This window comes from Halichoeres trimaculatus, unplaced genomic scaffold (genome assembly GCF_033239565.1).
Source record: "Halichoeres trimaculatus isolate MK-OKI-2021-1 unplaced genomic scaffold, fHalTri1.1 fHalTri1_scaffold_3, whole genome shotgun sequence".
Lineage (NCBI taxonomy): Eukaryota > Metazoa > Chordata > Actinopteri > Labriformes > Labridae > Halichoeres > Halichoeres trimaculatus.
Genome location: NW_027437181.1, coordinates 20,740,784 through 20,762,570, shown reverse-complemented (window position 1 = coordinate 20,762,570; position 21,787 = coordinate 20,740,784). Strand labels below are relative to the sequence as shown.

Sequence of the window (21,787 nt, the reverse complement as noted above, 5' to 3'; positions counted from 1 at the left end):
AACATTTATTACATTCTGTAACTGTACAATATGAAATGCCGCTTTTATTCACATCAAGGCCAATACATTATTATTATTTCAATATGTAACAACAATTTAAAAAATGTGATGGTCTCAAAGATAAGGCCACAAGACAAGTCAAGTTTTCAGAGACACAGAGAGCAATCTGGATCAGTTTAGGAGGCGATTTCAGCTGGAGCCAGAGAAACATTCACAGCAGGCAGGGTGTTGGGATCACACAGACGGAGACGGAGGAGAGGGTCCCAGGTTTCCCTCCCTGCAGCATATATGCAGACAAGCAGCAGCACTCTGAGAGCTGACTTACAGCACATGGATTTTATGATATTTGTCCATTCCTTCTTGGAAAGCAGCAAATATCCTGCCAGAAGTGTTAATTGAACCTTTTGTTACCGTGTAACCAAATCAGGTCCATTAAGAATTTAACATTTCTCTCTTGACAAGAAAGTGAAGGTATTTTTTTATCATATGAATATCACAGAAAGCATGAAGGGTGTTTTCTTTTAACTCGATCCTCCTCCAATACATCCTACAACTTCCAATTTTAAAAAACATTTGGTCAGACTGGGTAAAATGCTGATTAAAACAGAGTGTGATGGTTTGCTGATCATTTGCTGCATATTACTCAAAAAGTGCAAAGAAAACATATCAGACAATCACAGCCAATCTTAGATGACAAATCCCAAAAAGTATGTGCAGCTTTCCCCTGAGGGGCATAGTCTTTATGCTTACAGTCTCTCTTAGAGGGTCAATCTCTGGACGCCCTTTAATACCCAGTTATGTTGGTTACTTGTTGCAAATTCACCTCATGAGGTGGGAGATGGTCGACCTAGCAATATTAGCATTACATAACAGTGTTTTTTTTGTTCCTGTCCCAGCTTTTTCAAAAACACGACGCTGGCATCAGATTTAAAATGAGCATTATTAATCAAAAAGCATTATTAAACACAAGGATTTGCAAACTATCCAAATCTGTTATCATTGAGCATCCTGACTTTTTATGGATTCATGGTTGTATTAGTGATAATGCTCATTACACAGTAACAGAGCAATGTGTCAATCTCTTTAACAGGAAAACCAGACGCAGGGCTTAAATGATGCTCCAAATAGAATCCTTTGTTTTTAAAGGACCAAATCACACTATTTGGCATTAGTACATGACATATTTTTACTATTTGTAAACAGCTAAGTTAGAGACAAAAGTACAAAAGTGACCAAGCACTGGACATAAACGTGTTTGTGAATAAAAAATAGATGTAGATTGTGAGCGTTTCTCCACCGCTGTGATCCGTCCGACCAGTCCAGAGTCAAAAGTGGTGCTTTATTGTGACATCACAGGAATGAGCTGTTTCACAGTCAGTTCTGTCTCAACACGTGTGCCGTCCAGGTGTGTTTAAGCTCCCGGGCCTGTTTACAGGTCTGTCTCTAGCAGTCCAGCCTCAGCTCAGACCCATACTCTGCTGTTTGCTCATGTCCGTACACACAAAGAATGTTTTCAGCTCCCCTTTCCCCTTCACATTTATGAATCCTCGACACTCGCACGAGTAGCCCAGCTTCTGCAGCACATCAGTCGTTTCCTCTGTGACCTGGAAGTGGACAAAGATCATATAACTGCAGCTGAGAAAACAAATCAGAGTTTATTCTGAACATCTAACAGTGGTTTAGCTGAAATTTTGATCTGGACTTTTCATTTATTCATTTATTTGGAGTTTTAGCAGAGAAACCTCCTTTCTCCCTTTATTAAGTCATGGTTAGGGTGCAAGAATTTGGGAGCAGCACCGTAGCATAAGTTGCTATAAACACAAAACTATGTGTGACACAGCACTGAAGTTAGACAGCAGGAGAGAAGCCAATGACTGGTTATTCTTTTGACCAGCTGATGGTTGAAATTGCTTTTTGACAACAAATCAAACTAGAGCCTGGGTCCTAAATATTATCTATAGATCTGTTAATGACTGTTTTGAGATCTTTGACAAAGTTTGGTGAGCCTCTCAGGCTACCTTTAAGTGCAAAAAGATATTTTTTCATGTAGAATAATGTAGCCAACTAACCACAATTAATTGCTGCAACAATATACTTCAACCTTCAACAACATTCAGTAATTCGTGCTGAAAATTCACTAAGAGCTGGGTCTGAGACCTTCTGACTCATTCTGCCCCTGAGGACAAAGAGGAGAAGGGTCAGATTAAGTGCTTAAGTGTTCTCTGAACAGATGAGTCTGCAGACATCTCTTAAAGTAGAAAGGGACCCTTCGGATCATTTAGAGTTAGGTAATTCATTCCATCATTTGGGCACAACAGAGGAGAAGAGTCTGGCTAGAGATTTAGAGCTGCGCTGAGCTGGGAGCACCAGGCGTCTTTCAGAGCGTAGTGGGCGAGAAGGAGTGTAGACCTGGAAGAGGGACCCCAGGTAGGCTGGAGCCATTCTTGACAATGTTTTGGAAGCCAGAAGAAGAGGTTTGAATTTGATCAAGGCTGCCACTGGAAGCCAGTGAAGAAAGATTAACAACTGGGTGACATGCTGTGCAGTTTCAAAATTAAAGACATGCTTTTGCTTTTTGGTAGGAGATTTATGAATATGCATACTCAGCCTATGATTGACCTGATGTTTGTTCAATTTGGGTTGGAGTTATTTAAGTAAAACTGGATGTTGGAAATGGGTTAAGTTCAATAAAAAAATTTTTTTTAAAAACAGAAAAGTAGACCTGGAGAAGTGAGTAAATGGGCTACCTCCTGACCAATTTGATTAACCTGACATTTGTTGAATTAAACTTAGGGTAATTTCAGTTTTGAGTTAGCACTATTGAATGAAAAGGCAGTTGAAGCCAGATTTAAAGTTGCCTAAGTCACACTAAACTGTTAGAAAAATTGGCCTAAGTCACTTTATTTTTTACATGATTGACACACAATGTTCTATGCATGTCAACAGTCATTCACTGGGGAGGCCTTTTTGATTGAAATGATTAATAAATATCATATGCCCTGTATTTGGTAAAGTATTTTGTGTTTTCCCCAAAATCTGAAAAAATTACTTAGGCCATTATTTTGATAGGGTGACGATATGTTTTTAATACATATAATCATGCATATGCTGCTACTGGAATCTATCCAAAAAGTCACAATGTGTCATTCCACCATTCTGCACATATTACAAACATCAATGAAAAAGAAATGTTGGGGTTCACTGCAGACTTTGCTTAAGTGTCTAAAAGTCATTTACCCCTAACCTCCGACATTTACTCCATTTTTAAGATTGATCTGGTCTTTATTTTGTGTTTTACTGATGGGGCAGGCACATTTTGCTGCTGCAGCCTGTATTACAAACAGATTATTAAATTGCAAAGACATATAAATGAATATAATTTTAAATGAAAATAAAAAAACCTTGATCGTTTTATAATTTAGTCTGCATATCTAAAAAGAAGTGGGAAAAAGTATGACTTGTTTATTTTTGGCCTTAAACAGTTTGTGTTGTGTGAAATTCCACACGGGCTGTGAATCTGAATGATTGAACGGTAAGAATCATGAGGTTGTATGATCCTGATGTCCAGTTTTATGGATGATCTGTGCTGCTCTCTGGTGTAATGTGCTTTTTTATTTATTGCCTCTAACCTCTGCACAGTCAGGTAGAGGTGGGGGAGCTAGTGAGCCACCGAGAACATGGGCTGATGTGACGTTAAGGTAAAGGCCCTTCCCCCTTCTGGAGATTCAAAGAGCAGGATGCATGCATTAAAAACATCTTGCCCTGACCTTTGTGGTTCTTTGTATGTGGGCTTAGGCTTTCCATCCATTCATCACTGGTAGCTAGCTCTAAACGCTGCTGAATGAGAAGGAAGAGAAGCCTTTACAGATCTGCTCTCCACCTGTAACCACAGTGAAAGAAGTCTGCCCTCAGTCTAAAATGCTTGTGAGACTTGTCTCTTGCTGGCCTCCTTTTTGAGGTGAGAACATTTATACCACTTTAGATTTCACTCTTTCATTAAGATGTTTCTTGTACATTTGTCTCTCTGTGCATTTGAACTTTGTAAAGCACTTCAGTTAACCATAATTTTTTAATTTTTTAATTAGATAAGCTACATAAATAAAACCGACTTGACCTGACTTGAGATGTGTGTGAGAGACTTTGAACATTAGATGAAGAGTTTCTGTGTGTGTCTATACCTGGATCTTTCCCAGCTCCCCAGTGCTCTCCATCCTGCTGGCCACATTAACAGTGTTACCCCAGATGTCGTACTGAGGTTTCCTCGCTCCAATCACTCCGGCGATCACTGGGCCATGATTTATGCCTGAGGGAGATGAAACGTCAGGTTTGACTGTGTCTGGAATTGTGTAACTTTGATTTTCAGACAAGCAGAGGACGGTATAGAGGGTATAAAAAGTTGTTCGGTTCAAAGAAAGGAAAAACAGTCTCGGTTGGTAATTGGTGACAGAAGAGAAACCTCATGAAAGGATTTTCTTTTACAAATTCAGCTCTGTCAGTTTGCAATTGGCCTCCTCAAGGACATTTTCAAACTTGCAAGAGAAGCTCACACAGAGTGATAGTCTGTTTACACAGATCCAAGACATTTACAGATGCCTCATCAGATACACTCCCAAGGGCCTGAAGCAGGGGTTAGCAAACGTTTCAGCCTGCAACTCGAGACTGGAGACCAGTGACCATCCACCACAGGAACACACTGATAGGTCAATCAAAAAAGAAATCCTAAGACATTTTATAAGCAGTAGAAAATTCGACTAAGTGCATACTGCTGTGTTTCCTAAATCATGCTACTGCTTATGTCATCTATATTCTGGCTTGGTCACCATGAGTTTTGTTTTTTTTGTGCAACAGATAAATGTGTTTGCTTTTTCTTTTTTAAATTCAACTCTCATTTTTGTTTATATTTTAAAAACCATAGATGAAATATTCATGGAAAACTCTTTCTTTAACTTCAGGAGCCATTTCGAAACCCCCTGATCAGCGTTTTCTGACCCCTCTTTGGAAATCACTGACCTAAAGAGTTAAGAAAGAAATGTATTATGTTCCAAAAAAGGTTATGATGTAATTACTCTGAGATTCATCTGTTTTCACTCACTTTATACAACAAGGGTTTTCATAAATAAAATAAACAAGTTGAAATAAATCAACCCAAATCATATTAATGTACTCAAAGGTGAATCAGTGGCTGGCTTACCTGAGCCTCTCGTATGAGCAAAGACTTGTAGTTGCAAATTCTACAATTCTACAATTTGCTTTTGTAGACGCTTTTGTCCAAAGCAAGGTAAAATACAAGCAAGAATACAGGACAGTCCTCTGTAAAGGAGAAATCCAGATTGCAACACATTTTTATAACATATTTCTTTATAAATGATATATGACAATCTCAAGTTATATCAAGGGGAGAAATATTACTGTTTGGAAAAAATAAAATGGTTCAGAACATTTTAGCATGGCATGGGCCAAAAACTCCAATATGAACAGCCATTATCTTTGCACAGTTCACCTTTTCGATAGATTTTTAAGTATGCGTAATTCATGGCACACAACAGATCTGATAAAATACTAATTTTATGTCTTCAATTATTTTTAACAACTGCATATTTCAAAGATTGAGTGAAGGGACTTGTTACATTCAATTTAAGAATTTTGACCAAAGTTACACCAAGACTTGACTGATGACTTCCAACATACACACTATAATAAGTGCACATGACACTAAGTCATTATCATATCTGATATTTAATGAAATGCTCAGCATTTCAATACAATTAGAGATATCAAAATGCTGATATTGAGTAGTGCGAAGTAGAAACAATGTTTACACACTGTGAGAGTTCAGAATAGAGCGGAGTAGGAGAGAAACTGCTCTTTATGCAGCTCAGGGCATGAGGGTGAGTGCACACTTCAAACACCACAAATAACTAAAACCAACAGTCACCAAGAAAACACTCAACACTGAGTGAGTCAGAAAAACAAAAAACATCCTACGAAGAGAAACACGACCCGAGCAGGAGGGGTTATCAGATCATTAAACACTTATGGTTACAGATTCCTAACGTTGGAACACAGAGCACTGGGGCAGCATCTGTAGTTTTTGTCTAACATCGAGTTCAATGTTGTGATAATCTGCTACAGATCACATTCAGAACAAACATAATTCAGACAATGAAAGATGAGTTTTATTACAAACAGTGTCAGAAACTATCAAACAATTTTAACTCTGTACACTCACCAAGCAGACACAGCCCAGTCATATACAAACTTTTGCCTAACCCTGTTTTCCTGCCACTGTTACACAACATTCTCGCGTTTACTGTGGTCATGTAATTGTCACCTGTGGACACAGTGGCAGGAATGTTTTTGGATGATAGGTAGACAGCAGTTTCATTCTGCAGGGGTTAGAATAAAAAGTAAAACATAATGTTTTCAAACATACATGTCCTATTGGTGGCAGTAGTGAGCAAATTGTCCCAGGCCATTTTTAAGGATAAAATATTATCTAATTTTTCACCTGGCCTGGTGCACATACAAAAATTCAAGTCATTCTGAATTTATGTAGGGCACCAAATTAAGGATTAACTGCAGAATGATGTGGTGGGCCTAGCAGCTGGGGCCCTAAAAATCTCAGTCACTTCCTGCTCAGTGTTACCAAGGTAACCCATTGTGTTGGCTAGAAACGTTCGTACAGCATTCATCAATGAAAGGTTCCTGGTGAAGCTGCCAAGCAGCTGAGCTCACTCACCCACACGCAGCCTGAAGCTGTTGAAGGAATGTCTGTTGATGCCGTCCAACTTGCCAATCAAAGCGATGGCAAACTCAACCATGATCCCAATCTGAGCCTGCTGTCGCTCTTTGTCCTGAGAAGAACATTTATTTCAAAGAAGGGGTTATGACATCTTGAAAAATGTGCTTTATATTTATGCAGTTAAAAAAAAAGCTAAGACAGGCGTTCTGACCCAGGCCTGGCCCTGGTCTGATGCAGCATCCACTTCACCTGATTGTTCTCCTGACCAGGCGTCCCACTGAGCCCTGCTGCAGCCATGTACGTGCTGCCAATTGTCTTGATCTTCTCTACACCGCTGAATTTAGGCTTGGACAGCAACTGTTGAGTTAGACAGAAACTAAAGGAGTGTGAGATGTGAGGGAATCCTTCTCCCTGCTTCCATTACTCTTCTGACAGAATGCACACTGTAAGGATTCAACTCAAATTCAGAATCATCATAAGTGATAGCAAAACAATACTGCGACTCAAAGGATTCATCCATAATGAATCACATTGATGTACTTGACAAAGAAGGATGAGAAACAAAGAGAGGTTTTTTTCCTCCTCTTTTGTCTTCCTGACCTCGTCAAAGTCTGCAATGATCTCGTTTAGGAGCCTCAGGCATTCCAGTCCGTCCTTGTTGATATCACACTCAGTGTAAAACTCTTTGAAATCTGGTACTGAGGCAAACATCACGCAGACACAGTCATAGGACTTGTAGTACAGGTCCTGTCAGGGGAGAAAAAAACTATGTCAATACAAAAAGAAAATTTGAAAGTTTAGGGTTTGTTTGGGTATTGTTTCTGTAACAACAAAACAGCTCACAAACCATGGCCTCAGTTCTTCACGATAATTCCAAAAATAAAAACCATAAAAGGGAACCCTAACCACTAAACAAGGAAAAAAAATTAATGGATGATCTAATGAGCCAGCCCTGGCAGTGACACCAGCAGTTTTCTCTATTTGCTCTAATGGTGACCAAAATCAAAAGATTAGGGTTATTCACCTCAGAGAAATTAACACTTTTCGGGTAAATCTCACCTCGTTCTTTTTATTTTCTCCGACAAACAGTGCGGCCACGTGGGCCGGAAGCACATTCTCCAGCAGCAGGCGGTTCAGGTTCTCCCTGGTCTCGATCTCGTCCTGCTCCGTGCGGTTCTTGTACTTCAACAGGAAGTCCTGGCGAAAGCACGACTCATTCTTGTGGAAAAAAAAAGAAGTCGAATTAGAGCAGAAAGAGTTACATCTCTTGCTTTCTTTTGGGCTCGGACTGAGAAACAAGGAAAGGGCCACGTCTTGTTTTAGACATCATTTCAACATCACCTGCATTATATAAGTCTGTTGTGTTACTCTTGTTAATGCAATACTTAATTATCTATCTATCTATCTATCTATCTATCTATCTATCTATCTATCTATCATCTATCTATATCTATCTATCTATCTATCTATCTATCTATCTATCTATCTATCTATCTATATATATATATATATATATATATATATATATATATATATATATATATATATATATATATATATATAGAGAGAGAGAGAGAGAGAGAGAGAGAGAGAGAGAGAGAGAGAGAGAGAGAGAGAGAGAGAGAGAGAGAGAGAGAGAGATGTATATAAATTTGATTACTATCTTCAGTGACCAAGGCAACTTTGGTACATGCTTAACTTTTCTATAACTACAAATACAGGACAGGCCTCTGTGAAGGAGCCTGAACTCCTCTAGAAAGCTCCAATCACATTTAAGACTTGAGATATCTATACAAAATTTTTCAACAACTGTATTTCTTAAATTCATCAAATGTTTTTAGCCTGAAATTTCTTTATCATAGAAAGCGACAAATATTTCGTTTATAAAAGAACAGCAAAAGTAAATTGACTCATTTCATCACATGTTCTAGTGAGTAATCTCTGTATTTCTTAAATCTGTGTTTCTGATGGGAGGGGGGTTACAAGTTCAGAGAGAAGCAGGTTGTAATTACCTGTTGTGAGATTATGAGCATAGTGACCAGGAACAAGGTGATGTATATGCAGCTCATCACCTGAGGGTGTTTCACCAGCCCTAAACATCTCAGCACAGAGTCATCCTCAGTTCTGCAGAACAAAAAGGACATGTATGCGTTAAAAAACAACACTAAATGAGATTTTCACCACCAGCTTTACTTCATTCACAGGTGGTTTCGACAAAACGACTGTGATCATCTTTGATTCACTCAAAGTTCAGTCTCACCTGCTGCAGTTCCAGCTCTCACCAATCTGACAGTAGAGGATGTCTTCGTAGTTATCAAACAGTTCCCTCCTGATACTGAGGATGATGCTGTAGTATGCAGCAGAGGCCACGGTAAGGAAGAGCACTTTGAGCTCAAAGCTCACCCGTAGGAAGACTCCACATGCAATAAGTGACAGGATACAGCAGTACACCGAATACTGGAAGAGGGGCAAGGAACGGGTTCAACATGTGAACAACAGCAACCACAAACACAGTTACCATCTATTTCGATAATGCAGTAATGATAATAAACATACATTGCAAAAATAAGTGATTCAATAAAATAATTTCAAATTAACTTTGAACAATCATTTTATTATTCATGAGTTATATATAATTATTTAACAGCCCTAACACATATAAAGGTTGAAATATGAATTTAAATTCAATTTATACATTGCTTGTGATTGGGATATATTATTGAATACAAAAATAAAAATATAAACAATGTGGTTTAACATGTACAAAAGTCTATTCACAGGGGAATTTATGGAGTCCGGTTAAAGCTTAGTGAAAAAAAAAACAACAACAAAAAGAACAACATTTTTTGAACTACTAGTGAGTCTTACTATAGCACAAATTTGAACCCAGTACTTTGTGAAGATAAAATTCTCCTTGAATTCCACCAATTATGCTAACAGCTGTGTTATACGGCATCCTCTTCAGTCATTAACATTTCACTAGCACTTGTAGACAAATTTAACAATCAAAACTTAAAATGTGAAATTTGGTAAAACAGAAGCATAATGCCACTATTCACTGTAGAGTAGCTACAGCAGAGGGAAAGATTAGTGTGTAATCAGTTTCAAAGTAAAACTTTGATTTCAAACATATATACAGCTGATGATGACTGGGATGATGTTGTCACACCGGAGTTATTCAGCAGAATCCCCATCTGATGTAAACCAGTTCAGTGAGGTGACTTCAATTAAGGCCATGGCCTGAATGCATATCAAGGTGAGGCATGTCATGTATCATGCTTCTCTTGTGCACCAGCGAGATCCTTTTTCATGTTGTAAATGATATATAATCCGGGGTGGTATTACCAAACATCACTCCATTATAGATGAGGGTTAATTAATCTCTCACTCACAGGCAGACAGAAGAGTCCGTCCTCTAATCCTGGCTCGCGGGACTCATTTGTGGGACACAGGTTGGCATTATCACTGGACCATTCTGTCACACGAGTCTGAACGAAGCACTGCGGGGGGATCAAACACATCTGACTGACAGGCAACCACTGTACAGCACGCTATGAAGTCTGGCATGGCAGCTATGAAGTGTAACACAGACAGAAATAGCCCAGAGTCTATCACAAGCCTGCTTTATCACTTAACATGTGAACGTCGTCATACCAGGTTGAACACTGCCAATACGATAATGACCGTTGTGGTGATGGTGGCCAGAGGGAGGCGCACACATGGTCGCTTTACCACTGCCTCTGACACGGCTGGCAGCCACTGGCACCTCGACAGCTTCTCTGGAAACAGGCGCTGTAGATGATGAAGACAAATGAGAGGAAAGACAAGGAAAAGTAGGTTCAAACAGGTATGAGGTGTGAGCACGTAGCTTTTCACAGTCTCCAGACATCACATGGGAGTCATTGCTGGCTATTTTGAGTGAAGGAATCTGTCGAGAGAAGGACACGCTGCGTGTCAAGGACCCAAAGCCAGCAGTTATCTAGGAGCGAAAGGTGAGCTATAGAAAGCTACAGCACTGGATTGTCTCAGAGACTAATTCTGGCACAGTGAAACATGAATGTATGCTGCACACCTTATATAATATGTTTGATCATTGAACTTTTTATGGCAGGCTGTTATTGAAATCTCACACCTTAAAAACAAGTCCAGGGTAGAAACAACTTATTAGTGTTTCACATGTCTGACTTTTCTTAAAACACAGCGTAATGTAAAGAGTACAAGATGATTCTGACATTTAAAACAGTTTCACAAAAGAATCATTACGCCGAATAAGAAAAAATAATAGAAAAAAAGCATGGGTCTTTAGAAAACAAATTTTTAAGTCTTAACAGCAATGACTTTAAAATGTGTGTTTTTGTGATCATAAAAGTTAAACTGTGGACCTCTAAGGTGACATAACACTGCTGCCTGCTCTTTCCTTTTATTTGGTTAATAAAACATCCAGGCTTTTATCCTGAATACCTCTTGTAATTTCTGACATTGTTCCCCTCTGAACCTCACACAACATAATTATTATCACCTTCGAATAATTCCATTTTTATTTTTCTCGGCTCATCCATGGAAATTTAATTCACCAATACCACTTTGGACCATGGAAGCCCATGTGAGTCATGCACATGTGATTCAGTTCAGGGCCAGGTCCAAATTACACAATGTGGAAATTTCATGCTGATCTACATTTAGTGTGGGCTGCTATAAGAGCTTTGACGTGTGGCCTTTTTTTCCACTTTCCACAAACTGAAATGTTAACTGGGACAAAATGCCTGAAAAGAGCTCGAGCTTGCACTTAAGTCACTTGAATATCAGAACGTCAAAGTGAACACGTGACTCCACGCTCACACACACTGACCTGTAGAAGACTTGCGAAACAGATAGCCATGGTTAGCAGCAGCACACAAACCAGGACTCCAAATATTGTACCCAACATCTGTCGACTAAAGGAGATAAAAAGAGCAGGCTGTCAGAAGAGACGATGTTTTGATTCATTTTTGATATTGGATAAAGATGAGAATGTATTCACACTCACTCCTTTGTGACAAACATCTGAACCACAAAGATACAGAGGAAGATGACGGTGGCACAGCCTACATAGTGCTTGAACATTGGCAGATCCAAGGCTCGGTACTGAAAGGAGGAAACACATGAGCCTCCACTTCAGCACCAGATGTGAAATTTCAAAACATCTTCAATAATTTATTTGCATTTTTTGTGTCCAACTGACCTGTTTTTCTAGATCTTTCTTTGGAAACCACAGAGCTAAGCTACTAGTCTCTTCAGACTTTGACCACTGCCTGAAAGAGAAAGGGGAGAAAAGAAAGGAAGGAAAAGAGGGGAGAAGAGTAGAAGGAAGGAGAAAAAAGAAAGAGGATGAAAAAAGGTGTGAGAGAGTGGGATTAACGTTTACATTTCTGGTGTACTGTGACTGTTTTTAAGTGAAACCAGTTCAGGATTCCACAGGGAAAATACAGCTGCCAAACAGCTGCTTCTAAATAAACATTTAAAACCCTAAAAGTAGCCATGTCTTAAAAAGAAGGTCAACATTTTTAGGGGAGGAATATCCGACTCTTATGCTAACATTTATTAAAAAACAGTAAAATGGAACCAAATGGAACCAAAATCACATACCGAAAAAACTGTATTCATGTTAAATATGATTGATAACTGCCCCTTTATACCACAGACAGACAGACAGACAGACAGACAGGTACAAATAAACCAATCAGGGATTGTTCTTAAGAGAGGCATTTTGATACCCAAATTTAAACCACAGGGAGGGAAATACAAACATGCTTAAAATCAATATCTAAGCAAACCTTTCCAGAAGAAGTGTTTAAAGGGACTAAAGGTGATAGATGTGTTATCACATTCATAAAAATGCTGTGAGGAGGATCTGTTTTAATTGGGCTGCCTCTCCATCTTCTGGCCTGGAGTCTTACACGCACTGTGACTTTCAACCAGGCATGTGTTTGTTTTGGAACAAATTTTCTTTGTTCAAGACAACTTTTTTCCCCAGATACGACGTGATGGGTTAAGGTATTTATCAGTACAGTTACGCTGCGATGTTATTTGAAACATGACAAGAAGTGAGCGTTGTAAGTTTGTACAGTATGTCAGTAGTCGGCTATATGTAGCGCTGCTAGCAGCCCGGTGCTACACTGCAAATTCACATGACCAATCCAGAAAAAAGTTATCAGAGTACAAAAATGAGGTCTGAATTGCTCACAACCAGTAAAAAAAATCTGCCAATGGAACAAGAGAAAAGTTATTTGTATTAATTGTTCTAGTCTCAAGGAAATTTTCAAGCAATTTTTTCTTGTTCCATTGGCAGATTTTTTTACTGGTTACAAGCGATTCAAACCTCATTTTTGTACTCTGATAACTTGAAACAAGACATTTTTCTGGATTGATAAGTTGAAAGTGGCTCGTATTGAGTATAATAAGACGATTTTTACTTAAAAAAAGACAAAAACACTTGATAAGATTTCAGTTTTTTGCAGTGTATGATGTATCGATAGGCACAAGTGACAGCAAGCAAACTGTAGTTTAGTAGCCGTCTATATGTAGCGCTACTAGCAGTCTGATGCTGTGAGATGTGTCTATAATGTGTAATGTTGGTAAATCCCGGTCATGTCCTGCCAGTGCTCATCTACCAAGCAGCGCTAACGTCACTTCACTCTTCATTTTATTGATAGACTCACAGGTTTGAACAGACCACTGCAGGATAACTGTTGACTGTGGGTTGGAATGAACATTAGCTTAAACAGCTAAACAGCTAAACAGCTTTAACAGCTTTAGCTTGGGCTGTATCATTCTCCTGTTCATCTTTCTTCTGCTCTTCTGTCCTTTTTCTGTCTGACAGTTAGGCTCCAGTGTCCTCCATCACCACAAAATTTATCACAGAAATCATTTTCAGAGGAGAAAAACACTCTTCTTACTAATAAACTACATCAACTGGTGTGGTGTTGTCATAGAGACTTAGACGTGCCATAAATCAATCCAGTCCTGCTTGAAACCAATCGGGAAGCTATGAAGTAGCAATTCAAAATAACCTGCATTGGCGCTGACAATGTCATTTGAAAGTGTGGATAAGGATTAGGCATGGGACTTTTTTCTTTTTTTGAAACTCCTCACAGCCCCTTTAGGTATTTACATCAAGATGTTGAGGCAGGTTGAGGTTGCTCTATGTATTCATAACACACCTAAACTAGAGTCTTTGTGCTCTACGTTCATTTTAAAGCTTTAACTGATGTTTTAAGTGTGATCTGCTTTGTAAACATTGACTTACTTGCTGCTGAGCTCATCTATCGTCGTTGTCATCTCATTGTGAAGCTCCTCATCAAACTTACTCTTCTGGGATTTGTTTCTGCGCCAGAAAGCAGAGGCAATTAAAAAAGGAGACAAACACATATTTAAAAACACAGATAGACAAAAAAAAAATTCTGAAAACCAGATCAAGTCATGCAGGCTGTTTAGGGTCCTAGTTAGCTGTGCGTACGGGCAACTTGGTTAATGCATTTCTGAGCATTAGTGAAAGAAAAGTTGAGGCTCGTGCCTGTGAGAGGGCTGCCTAGAAGGAGTGTGCCCGATGCAAGAAGTGTTAGATTGTGTCCGTGGGAGTCAGCAGTAGTGTCTCTGCAGTGCATCTGCAAGGAAACCCCCTACTCTATCAGGAAGGAAACACTCTCACAGATGCACAGACCCAGATACACACAAGCCCAAATGGGTTAATATGAGCATGACAGTCTGCTAACAGGAGTTACAGGGTTTCTGATTGTTTTTTAGTTCACCTGTTGACTGCAGCAGTGAGAATTTGACATGAACAGTATCGTGTCACTTCTTGGGTTAGTGTTGGGATAGCAAGGCTCTCCACTAAGGCAATAGTTCTCACCCTGTGTCGGTCTTAGAGGATAATCCAAAGGATTGGTGTTAATTATTGAAAATCTATAGAGTAATGTACAAGGTTTTTCAAACTAACTAGGAATTTCAGAGTCTTCTGTCACAAACTAGAGTTAAATCTTTTCTTTTGGAATATGACATTAAAGATACAGATTGCATGGAGAGCAGTCCATATTTTGAAATGTTTTGTTTTTTTTTACCCGATGGATGATCAAAGGGGTTTTAGCAGTTTAAAACTTCTTCACAGTTATAAATCAAATGTAACCAAGCTTCAGTGGTTATTGTTATTTGAGGATTACAAGGCCAAAGGTTGAGAACTACTGCAGTGAGGACCTTGCAGGCCATGAAGGCCCAACTCACTTATAGCTGCTGAATGGAGTGGTGGGCAAGGAGAACGGTTCCTCTAGAGACTCATCAAAGCTGTCAGGGCCCAACAATAAGACACAAGTTTATCACAACACAGCCGCAAGGAGCCCAAAAGAAAGCATCCATGGATCGTAATTCATCCATAGCAAATCTTTTTTTTTCCACTTAAAGGAGCCTCCTCTCCCTAACATCATCTGGCCTTAGTGGGTGCACCTTACTTTATATGCAGACCTGTTCACCAGCTGCTGCCTCTTCTACAATGGACCGTGCAGACATAGATGAAATTAATTATTTCCACTATAACACAATCTTCTTATGAGTGCAATGTCTGTGCTTTAAAGTATCTCTCCTGATCACCTTTCTACAGCCCACACTGTTGTTGTAGGTGAGCCCTGCCCAATCAGTGTCTACTCTTTAAATTTTATGTACTCTTACTGCTGATGCCACAGTAGAGGGACAGGTCATGGTTCAACCACGCTCAATTTGACTGAACATAGACTAAATGCTCACCATAGACCCCGCAATACCCTACAGGGTTAAATACAGCACAGCTGTAGACCCTCAGAAAATACATTTGTTCTGATGCCATTGTTTGCTTCCAGACACAGATCCCGATACATAGACACACGTATTGTCTAAATAGTGGAACTTCTTAGTAACCAATGCAATAAAAATATTCACATTACTCACAGACAAACACTGATTTCTGACATTTTTATGGCTTGGTCTTAAACGATTCCTTCTGAAAGCTTCAGCTGCTGTCAAATGAGGGACATAAAAGCAGTGGATAATTTGAGAGGCTTTTAAATTATGTGACTTTAATGGTGTACTGACTGATGTACTTGCCAATCTCAATAACATATGTTACAGGAGAAACTTAAAGCTCTAACACTTATGACATTTGACAAGAAAATAATTAATTTGCCAGTTAAGACCAACTCTCGAAACAGTCTTCTTATTCTGTTTTCATTTACTGCCTTCTTGTTCGAGGTCTAAACACAATTCTCATTTCCTTAAGTATCCACTATTCATTTCTTCATTTACTCTGTAGTACAGACTCACTGACACATCCAGATACCAACACTGTAAATGCTGTTGTCCAAAGTTTAACCCGTGAGAATATATGGGGGAGGAAGCATTCCTCCTGAAATGTTTTCTGACATGAAGACAATCAAACATTATATGAAGTCTGAACGTATAAAGCTGAACATTAACTGCACAGTGTGATGACTTCTCGAAAACTACCATGCAAATAAAATTTATTTTACAGTTTTCACAAATGAAACATGAGAGACAAAGGTCCTATTTACACTGTATGGATAGCCAGAAAAATTCTGACTACGAAGCAAGAGTGCTGTTACTCTGGTTGACTTACAAAGTGTACGCATACACTTTAACCCCCCTTGTATAAGGGAGTGCACTTTGCAATAGCAACCAAACCAAAACTGTGCTTGTGCCTTTATTTCTTAGCTATCTTACCTCTCAGATATTTTTGTGCCAGGAGCAGTTCGTAAAGGGATGTCCTAGAAAAAACAGAGGATTAAAATCAAGATTAAAGTTGTGAGAATGCATGACAATGTCAGTCCTGAAGGTAAAACCAACCAAAGCTTAAAACCATCTCAGAAATATCTTGTGGATGATGTTTTTTCATTGTTAGTAAACCATTTAAAATCAAAGTCTGCCATTCTTAGAAAGAGCGATCACAGTTTGATAAAAACAGGAACTCTTATTATTCTCCATGTCGTAGGTAGAGGCACACTGCAGTAGTGTTTAAACACAGTTAAAGAAAGCCTTCATCTCACTTGATTTGAATCTGTTCACTTCATCTTTATCATGACTTCCAGCAGATAACTGACAGCCATCTTAACAAACTTAATGAAAAAACAACAGCCTAGTTACCTTCCAGCGCGGTTTGCCATTGACGATGCTGTCTGGGGTGAAGCCTTCTCGGCTCTGTAGGTGGGCGAAAGGTTTGACTGCTCCCCACGATTCTAGGTAACGGGTCATACGAACAGAAGCTCGCATCTTGAGACCATCGTTCACTCGGGGTTTGGCTGTGCTGCGACTATTCAATGATGGGTCCTTGGACTTGAGGAACAAATACAGAATTAATATTTCATGACCAGTACAATTTGGTTTTAGTGCCTGAAAACAACAGTGAGTACATTCCTAACTATAAAAATCATTAGGGAGCACTCAGAGTAGAATACCTGCACTAATGCTTTGCAACACTCAGAGAGGACTGTCAAGGAGTTTTTGACCTTGTCTGTATGGTTTTGAGTTTCAAAAACTCTTGTAGGTTGCTATCAGTGTTTACAGAATTGCTCTGAAAAATGGGGGGTTACGGTCATCTAAATTTAGTCACTCACTTTCATCCTAACAATATGTATTTTTAATGAAAATGGACAGAGGAGTTACCCTGGGATCAATGACAAGGTAGGTTTGAACGTTGAGTTCTTTTAAGTAGAGGTCCCTGCAGTGGCCATTGCCTTCTTCCACCTCGTAAGCATTGTTGAGATGTTTCAGAGTCGCTTCTGTGATGTGAACACGCCTAACAGAGAGGAAAAGAGCAGGACAAGTTAAAACCTACATGGCATGAAAATGTCTAAGTTAGTTCTTTGACTGTGTTGTGTGTAAATAGGTAAAGTTATATTTCTAAATAATATAATCATTGAATACTTCAGACTCTGAAACCTGTGTAATATAAAATACAAAAACACAAAGTAGTCCTTCTCACCCTGGAAGGCCTCCTGACTCCATGTGATTGGCCAGTGTTACATCATGTGACCACACATCAAACTGCCATTTGCGAAGGCCAATCACACCGCAGAGGACGTTACCCGAGTGCACACCCACCCTCATGTTGATATCAACTCCTGTGGCCTCCCGTACCTGCCTAACAGAGTTTTACAATTTATTAAGTACATAAAAACTGAAGCACATCAATTAAAGATGTAGCTGGTCTATTTTCAGTCCTGTGTATCACTGAACATGTAAAAAATGAGTGCCATTCTAATTAAAACCAAAACCGTATAATGCCACTGAGTTAAGAGGTTTTTTATACAAAACAAAACAAAAAATGACTATTGAAATGAGAAAAACTGAGAAACAGAATACAGCATGTACCCATCAGGGTTGAGGGTGATGGCTGGCACAGACTTACTTGATGGCTTCACACATGTCGAGACCCATTTTGACGCAGTTCTTAGCGTGTTTAGGCAGAGAGACAGGCAGCCCTGACACACAGTAGTAGCAGTCTCCAAGGATCTTGATTCTCATGCATTCATTTTCCTTTGATAGGAGACAAAAGGAAAAGAGAGAATTAGTGAGATTTTGTGTCAGGCAGTTAGACAAGATACTGTTCACATGCCAACACATCTTAAACCCCAGGCTTCAGTCGTTGAGGTGCCTTTGCTGTGGCTTGATAAGAAGAGAGTGTTCCCGTGTTTGACTCCCTGACAGAGACTGTTCCCAGCTAGTGTGAGGTTTAGCAGTAATGTACCTGTCAAAACCTCCTTACCCTGTACGTGATCTAATTACTGCAGAAATCTCTTAAAAGAATAAACCCACCTTGGCGATTTGGTCAAACTTTCCGAATAGCTCGTTTAGCATAATGACAAGCTCTTTGGGAGAACAGTCGCTGGCCAGTCGCGTGAAACCCACAATGTCAGCATACAGAATGCTGAAAGAAAAAAGCAACAAGAGGGAGATTAACAATCACAAACTCACATCACCAAAATGATGTCTGACCTGACATTTAAACGTGACCTTTCCAGAAGAAAATGTGTTACTAAGCTCTGATGAGCAGTGGATATATACCCACAAAACTTTTATGATAAGTCCACCTGAATGTTCTGTTAAAATTCAACCTGGAGTCAATGAAGTCAAGGGATCCAAAATTTGATTTTCAAACCAGATAAAGATAAAAAGAATGTGAGCCACTTTGTGGGGGGAAAGCATACAGTGCTAACCACATCTCTAAAGGTAGCTAAAAAACATTGGATTTTAACATGTTGGAGGACTTTTAAGGCATCCTTTGTCTACAAGAGTAATGAGAGTGTCTCATTGCTCTCAGAAAAAAAAAACTCCTCACTGAAGAACCAGACAGTAAAAACTTCATTATAGAAACGTTTTAACCCATTCACCAGGTATGATTGTTAGTGCACATATCAAAAAATGAAACCAGGCCTTGCTGCTGTTTTCTCCTTAAAGACTCCAAAAATGGTTTCTGTTCTGATGCTTAAAATAAAACAGACTTTGTATCCTTTATGTTGTTGACTCTTGGACATGCATCTGTCACTACTGGCAGACTAATGAGACAAAGAGACATAGTCAGACAAAGCCCAGTTAGAAAGAAGTGATAAATCTTTTCCCCCTCTGTGTGGGCAGGACCTAATAGCACTCTGTGCATTAAGGCCACGAAGCAACGTGCCCTCCAAATTTCAGCCTGATTTTGTCTGCACAGCTGATTTTGTCAGCCCATTACAGGTCATAATGGCACTTATGGCTCCAGAATAGGGATGGAAGCCCTGAAGCAACACCCCCTGACCTATCTCCCCCTCAGCTCTGGTTGACCTGATAAGTAAATAGACCTGTCTGGTATTGTGCTGAATCAAAGGCTTGTTATTGTTAAAGCTGCCAATTAGGACCAAAGAGAGATACTGATATCTTTCCCATCTGACCTCTGAAGGACCCGAACAACACAAGGAAGACCAGCTGGAAGTTTGGCACAGGCCCAACCCGCACAGAGCACCTGACCTGTCTTAGCATCGCTGACCACAGTGGGAACTGAAACTCTTCTAAGAAAGTCAGTGAACACTGAGTTCATGTCTTCTTGATAGAAGGAAGCCAGGTGCTTAATGGGACAGGCAACAGAGTAAATGACTGGGCTGACTGGGTTAATTATAGCGATGCAGCCTATCATTCAACACCTTCTCACTGTGGGCCATCTGAGCAAGAATGCTGCCTACAAAGACCTCTACGTTAAAAAAAGACAAACATTTTTTTGTCTTTGTATTTTAAAAGCTAGCTTATTAATCATTAGAGTGAACTTGATATGCAGTCCATTGTTTACTTTCTGTGCCAGCGTAGCCATCTCAATCTAATATAAGGAGTTTTAGTTTTGATTAAACTGCTCAGGAATAAATTTGCTGTTAAAAACAGAAACACTTACGCTGGTAAATAAAACTGCAATGAGAAACAGAGAAGCCACAACGGACAATTTTCCTGTTGTATCTCTTTTTATACAAAGTGACTGTACAATGGGATTTCCTTAATGGCATAAGGCTGAGGCTAAACCTTGACCCCCCACCCTCTAAAAAAGCTGTTGAGTCATCTAGCTAAGTTGTGTTGAAGCTGAACTCATTTGTGTCAGCACTTACTGAATTGATGAAACCATCTTAAAACAACATACTACAACTGTCCTAAAGCCCTAAATCACCATCTTTAGGAGAATAAATCAAGAAGATCTGCTTTAAGTGTACAGTTTTTTTTTAAATTTGTGCCTCATCCATGAGTTTGACAGTGATTTTCTTTAGAGAAGGATTTTACAATTTTTTAAACCCTGCAATACCAAAATAAATGACTATTTCTCAAAAAGAGTAACGAACCAAGAGTAACGTCTGACTGAGAATAAAAGTCTTCTCAAGATTGGCCTGGTTGAGAGCCATAGCAAACAGCTTTGCAATGTCACACGTTGAACACAAGTTATGATAGTCTTAAACAAAAACAGTGACAAAAATAAAAGCTGAGATCCAAATAACAAAGAAAAAACATCCAATGCCAGATGTTATTTCAATCAAATCCAATTTTAAATGTTTGAAATATCAGACAGAGCAGCCAACATACTTCACTCAGTACCTCCAAAAGTCTTGACTGTTGAGGAATAATCATATTTTCTTATAACAGCCTTAATAAGGGTCATGTTTGTTAAAAAAAAAAAAAGGCTTCAGTGATGAAAAGAATATTCATAGAAATGCTTCTATGAAATCTGTGTCTCTTAATTTATACAAAGGTTGGTGGTTGTACCTGACATTCTCGTGCCTCTTGACGTACAGACTGTGGAAGTTGTTGTCTTTGACCAATCGTTGCTGCTCTTCCTTGTCTTTACAGTCCTGCAGCCGCTCCATGATTGTAAGCTTCATCTTCATGGAGATGTAAACTGGCAGCACAGACTGCAGCAGGTTCTCCTGTTAACACAACCATTAGCCAACATGATTATAAAAATCTTAAAAAGCATAAGATTTACAGACCCCATCATTAAAATTATCCTTCATCAGGTAACTTTGAATTTTTTCAAATCTTTAAAGGAATTTAGTTTCTCTGTATTTAAACTGTCTCTTCCTCTATGTGACTTCTGTAATAATACTTAGGTGCTCGCAACAATGTTTTAGATATATTAATGTTGCCGCCCTGTCCTTCAGTTTAAATAAGAATTCAAATTTGTAGTATTCAAAAAGAAACTTGGTATGTTCAAAAGGTTTTGGAAATGAAATACGGTGGTATCAACAACGTCAACATGCTGCCCTCACAGCCAGACGTCAGAAGTATGAAATAACAGGAGAGTATTACGGACTCTGGCAGTATAGCAACACATTAAATCAATAAAAAACTGACAGCCAGAATAGCCAGCGGCCTGTTCAATGGCTTAATTCAAACGAATATCTGAAGAGACAACTTCTGAGGAAATAATAAATCTCTCTAAGTATTCACAGAGAGGCGTCAGGAAAGATCATCTCACCCTATTGGCTCAGTCAAGGTCTGTTACGAAAACAGGTTTTTGTG

General features: G+C 39.1%; 1 protein-coding gene across 2 annotated transcripts in view; it reads right to left on the bottom strand.

The window, feature by feature from the left end:
* Positions 1-4: 4 nt before the first annotated feature.
* The window catches only part of adcy7 (adenylate cyclase 7), a 68,740-nt gene continuing 46,957 nt past the window's right edge, over positions 5-21,787 (bottom strand). Inside the window, exons 6-27 of one of the 2 annotated variants that reach the window (XM_074665773.1) lie at positions 21,032-21,192; positions 18,575-18,686; positions 18,168-18,295; positions 17,742-17,900; positions 17,423-17,555; positions 16,904-17,092; positions 16,484-16,527; positions 14,999-15,058; positions 14,028-14,105; positions 11,964-12,033; positions 11,769-11,866; positions 11,592-11,676; positions 10,397-10,534; positions 10,135-10,242; positions 9,003-9,199; positions 8,755-8,866; positions 7,802-7,960; positions 7,343-7,489; positions 6,992-7,099; positions 6,740-6,854; positions 4,179-4,303; positions 5-1,604 (exon numbers count right to left, since the gene is read on the bottom strand). In XM_074665773.1, the coding sequence (XP_074521874.1) occupies positions 1,458-1,604; positions 4,179-4,303; positions 6,740-6,854; positions 6,992-7,099; positions 7,343-7,489; positions 7,802-7,960; positions 8,755-8,866; positions 9,003-9,199; positions 10,135-10,242; positions 10,397-10,534; positions 11,592-11,676; positions 11,769-11,866; positions 11,964-12,033; positions 14,028-14,105; positions 14,999-15,058; positions 16,484-16,527; positions 16,904-17,092; positions 17,423-17,555; positions 17,742-17,900; positions 18,168-18,295; positions 18,575-18,686; positions 21,032-21,192 (2,673 nt within the window). In that variant the 3' untranslated portion in view covers positions 5-1,457. The remainder of the gene's footprint in view (positions 1,605-4,178; positions 4,304-6,739; positions 6,855-6,991; positions 7,100-7,342; positions 7,490-7,801; positions 7,961-8,754; positions 8,867-9,002; positions 9,200-10,134; positions 10,243-10,396; positions 10,535-11,591; positions 11,677-11,768; positions 11,867-11,963; positions 12,034-14,027; positions 14,106-14,998; positions 15,059-16,483; positions 16,528-16,903; positions 17,093-17,422; positions 17,556-17,741; positions 17,901-18,167; positions 18,296-18,574; positions 18,687-21,031; positions 21,193-21,787) is intronic. The other variant, XM_074665774.1, reaches the window with a different exon arrangement.